Source organism: Phocoena sinus, chromosome 4 (genome assembly GCF_008692025.1).
Source record: "Phocoena sinus isolate mPhoSin1 chromosome 4, mPhoSin1.pri, whole genome shotgun sequence".
Taxonomy (NCBI): Eukaryota; Metazoa; Chordata; class Mammalia; order Artiodactyla; family Phocoenidae; genus Phocoena; species Phocoena sinus.
The window spans coordinates 79,680,480-79,689,444 of record NC_045766.1 but is presented as its reverse complement, the minus strand read 5'-3'; the positions used below and the strand labels follow the sequence as shown (position 1 = coordinate 79,689,444).

Below are 8,965 nucleotides of genomic sequence, written 5' to 3'. Positions count from 1 at the left end.
GTATGTGACACTGTATAATAGTTATGCAAGATATTACCCTTTGGAAAAATTAGGTGAAGGGTATATGGGAAGCTCTATTATTTCTTATAAACTGCATGTAAATACATAATTATCTCAAATAAAAAGTTAAAGGAATGACCCAATATACATCAAGAGCTACAATCACGACCATAACTTTCTGAACTGAAACTTGGCAACTCCAGTTCAGAAATCATCATTTATCTACTCAATACCCATATTAGGCACTGTGCTAGGTGACAGAGATATAGGGTGAAAAAGATAGCCATGGATCCTGTCTTCATGAACTTCCAGATAAAGAAACAGGAAAATGGCTCAGTGTATGAAAAGGATCATCACATCTTCAATCACACATGTGATAAATGGACTCAAATTTCTAATGATAAGAGTAGAGTTAAGTAATTTTTGGAATACTATATGCTCATTAAAGTTATTATAAATACTATTTAACAGAATGGAAAATGTTTACAACATTAAGAGAACACTAAGTACAAAATCATATATTCATTAGTATATGATAATTAATGACAACTTGTTTTTATACGAATAAAACTTTTATTGAATTTTAGATAATTAGAAAGAATAAAGAAATGCAAGATAAATGCTTTCTAAACAACATCTGATAGTATCATCTTATCTGTCATGGCATTTTCACTCTTCTTTATAAAAGGTATAGACATTCATTTATTTAAATTTTTACAAAGTCAAGAACTGTCAAACGGAAAAAATAAGTAATGCTAAAGTAAATTCAGTTCTTCATCAATATTGGAATGATTGCAATGGTTAGGTTCTGAGCTTAGCCCTCTTGTAAAAACAGTGTATGCAGCAGCTGTTGGTTTCCATTATTCAAATAAGTCTGAAAACCAGAAGGCCACTTCCTGTGACGACTGTGCTTGCAGGAAAAGAGGGCAAAAGCATAGTGGGAAGAGGGAATGAGAGCCTACGTTGGGGAAAGAAAAGATGCTCTTATCCAATCCCGGGGTCAGCATCATAAATAATTTAGGAAACAAATCTGGGAAGAAATCATTTGTGTTGCTTAAAGTGTGATTAAGGCGAGAGAGTCACTGACACAAGCACAGCCAGATCTACAGAGCACAAATAGAGCGGAGAGTCTGCAAATTACCTGGTGAACTCCCAAGGCCAGGTAATTAATCACAAAGAATCTCTTTACAGTGGTGTAAAACGCATCTGGGCAAAGTTGCAACCCTGAGCTGTGACAAGAACAGGGCAGAGCCTCCCAGGAGCATATCTGAAGACATCCCTTTTGTCTCAGTCTTATCTCTTTTGCAAAAATAATCATTTTGAGAAAAACAAAAACAAAGCAACTCCTGCCCTCCCTGTAACAACCCGGTAACCTCAACTTGTCAAACAAGGAGAAAGTTATCAACTGCAGTACAAAGGCATGGGGTGCTGCCCTCATTAAGAGTAACCTGGTGTGACAGCAAGGGAGACCTGGGCGGCCCTGCTCTGAGAGGCTGCCAGGAATTCCCTTCCACCCTCCTCCCTGCTCCTGTGCTGCCTGCGCGACCTAGGTCTTGCCGCCTGCCGGGCTCCACGAACAAGCTCACTGGACGTGGCGTTGACAGTAGTCTTTTCCTTCCTAACCCAATGCCTCTCTCGTATTTGTTTTTTTTAAAAACAACAGTTTTCTTTTAAAAAATATTTTCCCAGGAAATAATGAACAGTAACTATCATGGACCTATAACAGACCCTAGAAAAACATAGACAGGCAATAATCTGTCAATATAACAATATTCCAAATATGAAATTCATGGTCCAGGAAGAGATAAATAAATAAATATGAAGGGGCTCCTCAAAGAAGTTTATAGTTTTCACCCATTCCTTACTGAATTCTGTTGGTGTAAAAAGTTTTGATTCTACGATACAAAAGCCAGCCCTGCTAGGACCAGTATTCGCCATTTATGCCATTCGGCCCCCTACATCAAGAGGGGACGGGGAAAGGCAGGATGTAACACAGGGTTGCTCAGTATGTTTCTAAAGACACCTATCTTTTTAAATAATTTCATTATTTAAACTCCATCTGGCACTTTAGTCTCTTGAAAAATTATTACGTTAGACATGAATTAAAAAATAAGCCCATCTGGACTGCAGTTTGGGTTTTTAATGCTATTCTGCTCTTCTACCTTTTTCCTTGGCTTGGCACATCTGTGAGATCCAGCGTTTTGAACAGAATCCTGGGACAGCTGGGGTGGGGGAACGAACAAGGCTTCATGCCGGAGCATTCCAGTTAATTTTACCAATCTTAGTGGCCAGGTCACAGCCCTGCCTCCTTCTTTGTGCTTTTTACTAGGATCATTGTCAGGAAAGTGTCTTTCCCAACACGCCACCACCCCGCCCCCCGCTGGAATGGGGGCTCCCTTTGCTTCTTCTCTGCACACTCCATCTGCTTGCGTCCTAGACCAGGGAGCCAGCCCGACTCTGGGCTGGAACCATGACAGGGACAGCACCAATGCGCTCCAGGCTTGCTTGGCTGATGGTGTAGGAGTGTGTGTACTGAGCCCGGGGCTTCCTGCTGACTGAGCCATTGCTCCTGGACACAGCCTGCGGTGACGACCCTCTGTTGGCTGTCACTACCAGGGTCTTCTGTGGGGCTGGGGCCAGATGGCTGCCGTTGGCATAGAAGGGTGGTATGTTGGCATGGCCCGAGTGGAGGGAAAAGGACTGGCGCAAGTCGCTGAAGTGGTCGAGCGACTCTGTGTTTCTGTGCACTTTGGGATTGTTGCTCCAGCAGCGGCTGTTATAGGTATTGGAAGAGGTAAATGTGTTGCTCTCTGAGGAGGACACCTCGGTGTGAAATGCTTTGGCAGAAGAAGGACATTTAGGTGGAAGATCATCCTCTCTGAAAACGAACAAAAATAAAGCTGTTGTTAGGATTTACTTGAGGTTTACCCTACCTACCTGCCCAGGACTCTGTCTTCCCATGTTCAGGTGAATATGTCTGTGAAATTCAAACCCTCAGGACAGACCACACTATCATGAAAGCAAACACGGCAGTCCTGGTGGCCTCGGCTTTGACATTCATTCCCTTTAAGACAATACTTAGGAAAAATTCTCCCTCAGCTTCTCAGTCCCCAAGAGTAACCAAGAAAGTAGTATCAAATCTCTCAAAAACTGTGTCCTCCAATATAACCGAAAAATATATGTGTGTGTGTGTGTGTGTGTGTGTGTATATATATATATTTTTTTTTTTTTTCTCTAAATAGGAAAATAGTCCATGAAGAAATCCACCGAACTAGCTGCTGTAAAGCTAGGAAACCAAACTACGGGTGTAGGAACTTCAAAAAACTATTAGAATTGGCCTGATTTTATTGCCTTTTGGGGTTTGAGAAATCACTGTCGTATGCTGATGAGAGGTTTTTCTCATTAATCTTACACTGGGATGAAATCTGTCCCTGCATAGGGTCCAAACCCTTAAGAATTATAAGAGGCTAAGAGAAGTCATTAAGTTAATTTAAGATGTTAACTAATTCAATTACCATTTTCTGAGTACCAGGCATTTTACTAGATGTTTCATGTGAGAAAAAGACAGCTCCTCTACCCAAGAAGCCTATGGTCAAATGAGGGTGACAATCAATGCAAGAACATCTGCAAGTCTTAAAGGCTGGATAAGTCAACTTATGTGAGGAGGTGATGCCTGGACTAGACTTAAACCAGACCAAGGAATGTACTGAAGAGATGGATGCAAAGGGAAGGAGTATATGGTCCAGGAACAAGGTGGAGGCTACAGGAAAGGCCCTGAGGCATGAGAGAAGACAACAACAGACTGGAACACAAAGTGATCAGGGAAGTTGTGAGAGATAAAAGCAGGGAAGCAGGTAAGGGTCAGATTCTGAAGGGCTGTGTATGTCATGCTAAGTAGACTGGAGTCATTAAAGCATTTTCAATAAGGTTATTGATGTGATGCCATCTAAGACTGAGCCTGAACCCCCATATCTCCACAATACGGCAAGAGTCACCTTTCTTTCAAGATCATTTGACATTGTTTCCTTAAGATGTTCATATTCTTGACTGAACTGTTTTTAACCGAGCCATACTGCTTTGGTCTATCTGTACAGGTGCTGTTCTTTCTTGCTTTATGTTCGCATCATTTATAAATGCCAATATTAAACACATGTTCTAAACTCACTTTTCTACTATGGCAGCCACCTAACCCCACCCACCCTGAAGCTATGGAAGGAAACGGGGGAATTCTTCACTTGTGTCCTCCTAGTTGGGCACATGCTAGACTACCCTACCCACCTCCCGCCTTTCATGATCCAGTAAATAAAGCTGAGGAGTAAGTACCATGAGGAAGAGTGATATAACATACAAGAAACTATCATTTGGCCACTTTAACTACCTTGGTTAAAGTCATAAGATTAGCAAAGAAATCTTAGCTGCCAAAATGAATAGAAATACAGACATTGGCTATGCCAATGTCAGGATAAATTATCTGACACACAAACCTTATTTCATTAGGAATTTCTTCTTCCTCCTCCTCTTTATTTTTGCTTCTCCAGTAAAAGAATGCCCCTAAAATTAGTGCAATGCAAAAAATGATAATAACTGCACCAGTGCCAATGGCTCCAGCTATTAGTCCAATGCTCCTGGGCTGGGCTGCAAAATATATTTAAGGTATATTTAAAGAAAAAAAAGGAGAGAGAGAGAGAAAGAGAAATAGAATATGCTCACACAACTTCATAAACATAAAAGGCTACCAAAGAATTTTCTTAAAATGTACAAAATTGCCTACAGTATTGTATCCATTTAAAGTTAAACCTCACTTAATTTTCTGTATCCCCAGTGGCTAGGACTAACACACAACAGGCTCACAAACATTTACTGAATAAATGAGCAATTCGTTCAATAAACGAACAGCTGTAGGAGAGCCACAACCAGGGCAGAGCAGGAGAAAGACCGTACCTGACTACTTGCCTGACCTGCCCCGAACGAACCTGGCAAGCAGCAGGATAACTTGCTACCTCATCACAGCCAGATCATTCCCTTTTGCAACTGGAATTCAAACAACCCAGGATTCTCAACTAAAGAGAAAATTTCTGCACTGCTTATGTATGACCTGGGCACCCAACATTTAAGCAGATATAAGGGATTAGGGAAAAATACAAGAAGGTCTTGCCATGACCGTAAGATCATTGCAAATTTTTAATATGTCTATAGCACTATATAATCAAACTGATCTGATTCTAATGATCCTGGGAAGACATTTTATCACAAAGAAGAAGTCGTATTGCTGAGGCTGAGAAGCATACTAACACATCTATTAAATATCTTCAGTAATGATTAAAATCAAAAGAATTTCGATTTAATCTTCAAACAACCTCTAAACAAGCAGAACTTTTCATTCCCTAGTTTAACAAAGATCTTGGCATTCAGACCCAGAGTGGACATCAGAATTTTACATACTTACGAGAAATAACCTGGAGATCCAAAAGACAGGTGCTGGTCCCAATGGCATTAGAAGCCACGCACTGGTACAAACCTGATGACAGGGCGCTGATGTTCCGGATGGTGACTGTTCCCTGGACCTGGTCTGTCACAAAAGTAACAGTCAAGTGAGGATTTAGGAAAGAAAATAAGAAAACCAAAGAAATCAGCAGAAGACTATAAAAAGAGATAAACAGTGAAGAGCTATCAATACCTTTTCTTGGAGAGATTTTTTTGGTTCATGAAGGTTAAAGACTAAAATAATAATGTACGTTAAAGACCCGGAGCTATAGAGGACTGTCCTAAATAAGGGCAGTCTTAGAACTTAATCTGCAGATTAGTATGAGGTCCTAAAGGTGAGCAGCCTTCCCTGAGGAAATGTTGGCTAATGCCTATTTTAGAGAATTTATGATCAGAAACACCAAATTTTAATTCTGAAGAAATGCAATAACATACAAAGTTAAACTTATTATAATAATGTCTGCTTCATACTTGATGGAAAACATACCCTCTCTGTGCTCAAGGGTGTAGACTGCTACTCCCTTCCAACAACTATGATAACCATTTGTGTAAGTCCAGCTCCTCCAAGGAGTGGACACCAAGACAAGCAGGAGGTTTACTGGAGGAAATGGCAGTAAGGGAAATGGAGAGGAACCTGGAGGAAGCAAGGAGAGGCTCAGACTGCAGTACAGGTTTGGCCCCCGTGCAGGGGAGAGGGAAGGAAGGAGGCAGTGTCTCAGACTGCAACACAGCCTTATGGAAGTTTCCACCAGGCTGATGGGGAGTCCTTGAGCCAAGGTCACCTGTTAAAGGCATCTTAGACTTTGCAGGAATGGGCCTGCATTAGCAGCCCCACTGTGCCCAGTGACTGGCTGGGAGCTGCCCAGGCGAAGCGTGGCCTGGGTGCGAAGCAGTGGTGGATGCTGCGGGAAGCCACTGGGGCTGTCAGTCAATTATGTTCCACAGCAGGAGATCTGAGCCATGCATTTTCCAGGTGACCACACTGATATTACCAAGAAATATTGCAGTGGTTCACATTTTAGTAACTTATCAACATTAGGATAGTTGATTTATTCCTTACAAACAAAACGCAAATGACTTACAGTGATAATAAAACCTAAGTTAATGGTTATTACTACGTGCCAAGCACTGGCTAAGCTTTTACACATATGATCTCAATCTTTACACTAACTCTTAGCGGTATTGTTATCATCAATCCCATTGAACAGATAAGGAAACCGAGGCTTTACATGAGTGATAAGATTACACAGCTGGGCAACAGGAACTGAACGGAGGGCTGTCCTACCTCTAAGCTCAGGCTGCACTGCGGTCTCCCTCAGGCAGTGCACAACTCTTCCAGCCACTGACCGCTCAAAAAGAGCAGCAAATCAGGAAAAGCCTCCTGGTGGCACACTGGTGGCACAAAGTCCACATACTCCTAGGGCAACACCTGGAGCTATCTCTACCCTGTGCTGACAACTTTTACATGAAACTAAGATTTAGTTTCTTCCGGCAACCTTCATTTCGATTTAGATCAAAGGCAGAAGCAGAACCATTTAACAAATAAATATTTATTGAGCACCTTTCTGTGTGCTGGATAATTTTTGAGGATGGTTATATCATGATGAACAAGACACACCCAGCCCTGTACCTTAAAGAGACAAGTAGATGAGAAATCACAATAAGTGGGGTAAGTGCCATCACTAGAGGATACAGGGTGCTTAAGAGGGGCATCTAGTGAGGATGAGCAAATTCTGAAAGACCCCCAGACAGCAACTGCCCTCTGGGTTATCTCCCTGCCTTCTAACATAATATAGTGGGTAGTGTTAACAAATGACTCATCAAACACACACTGAAATTAACTTCAATATACAGGCCAGGGAAGGGAGGGTTGGGTTTTTTTTTTTTGCTTTTGTTTTTGTTTTTTAATGGGAGCATTTAAATGGTCGAACCCATACTATATGGATATCTTACTGACTTATACTTATGTCTTACTTGGACATTTGAATTGTACTGTACACACCCAAGTCAATATACTTGGTGGTTATTTGGTTCACACTTGTGTGTTATTTCCTTTTCCTTAAAAACGAACAACTCTGATGGCTATCAATGTATGAGGCTTTTCAGTGAATTCACTCAGATAATTGGGTCCGTCTGGAGGGAAACTGTTTTCTCCTCCTCCGTGTTCTATCTGATTTCCCAGGCTCTCCTTAACCATCCCTCCTATGTGCTCCCCAGCACCCTGTAATCCCTAGTGCTGGAACTTACCCCATTATTATAATTTCTTGCCTACTTGTCTCATTAAGATAAGGGACTCTTGCTTGTCTTGTTCATCACTGTATCATCATCCTCAGAAATTACCCAGCCACAGAAAGGTGCTCAATAAATAAATAAATGGGCAATCTTCTCGAGTGTCTATTGTGTACCACATACATTGCACTAAGAGCTTTACATGTCTCATTTAATCTTACAAACCTTAAGTTTTATATTCCCTACTTTTCAAAGATGAAAAAGCTCAGAGAAGCTATGCAATTGGTCCAAGATCACACAGGACACAAGGAGCAGCACAAAATATCAGGTCTGTCATGTCCAAAGCTCATAACCACCATACACACAGTTGAATTTCTTGTAAGGTATTTAAAACCACAACACTCTATGGGATGCATCTGTAGAATATTTCCTAACCTTGTAATCAATGTCCCAACGCTATGGGTATTAAACTAAGCCATCTGTCTAACTCCACCTTCAATACGTTAGCAAATGTCATCATGCAAGAAAACCATAATCTCTGGGCAACTAACCCCACAATTTCACACACTGTATTGTTGTTTTCCTAAATCCTGAAATTCTAGAAATTTGATCAGCTCACACCAAATCAGTGATTTTGTTGACACTTCCAGAGAGAGAATTTGGGAAATTTTTAACAGCTGATCTAAGCAGCACTCAGGCATGCAGAAAGAGGTAAACTGTAAAGACTCTAAAATAAAATAAAATGACAACTTCAAAAAAGAGGTGAAGTCACTGTTCTTTCCTCCTCAGTGAGGCTGACACACCACGCCGGAGTGAACTCAGAACGTAATCAGAGAATGGGACAGACACATGAGTAAGACAGGTCTAACCAGAAGCAGAAGAGGGCTGCTGAGGTAGTCGAGGCAACAACGCATCTCTGCAGCCAGCACCTGACTGCTCCCTGCCACGGGCACAGGGCCCTTTCTGAAATGAAATGGGCTCATTCCTCAATCTGTCACTTCACTTGGCCTGCTCTGGAGCAGAGTAATTAGTTGAAATGAAGTTAGAGAATAAATATTCTTTAGATCGTCTTTCTTTTAAAGAATAGGGGAAGTTCAACAGTGTGGAACTGCAGTCTGGAAAGCAACAAATTGCATCACACCCCAGTTCACAGCAATACTGTAACCCACACAAGCTGTGTACCTGGGCCAGAAGCCCTACAGAATTTAGAGAGAAATAAATATAAGCGCACATTTCCACTTCCATCCTTTCT

The 8,965-nt window shown here is 41.4% G+C and overlaps 1 protein-coding gene across 5 annotated transcripts in view; it reads right to left on the bottom strand.

Annotated features, from left to right (window-relative positions):
• Positions 1-553: 553 nt before the first annotated feature.
• IGSF11 (immunoglobulin superfamily member 11) overlaps positions 554-8,965 on the bottom strand; it is a 147,349-nt gene continuing 138,937 nt past the window's right edge. For 2 of the 5 annotated variants that reach the window (XM_032631650.1, XM_032631653.1), the window contains exons 5-7: positions 5,447-5,569; positions 4,485-4,635; positions 561-2,878 (exon numbers count right to left, since the gene is read on the bottom strand). In XM_032631650.1, coding sequence (XP_032487541.1) covers positions 2,434-2,878; positions 4,485-4,635; positions 5,447-5,569 — 719 coding nt within the window. In that variant the 3' untranslated portion in view covers positions 561-2,433. Of the gene's footprint in view, positions 2,879-4,484; positions 4,636-5,446; positions 5,570-8,965 lie in introns of all 5 variants that reach the window. The other 3 variants (XM_032631648.1, XM_032631649.1, XM_032631651.1) reach the window with 3 other exon arrangements.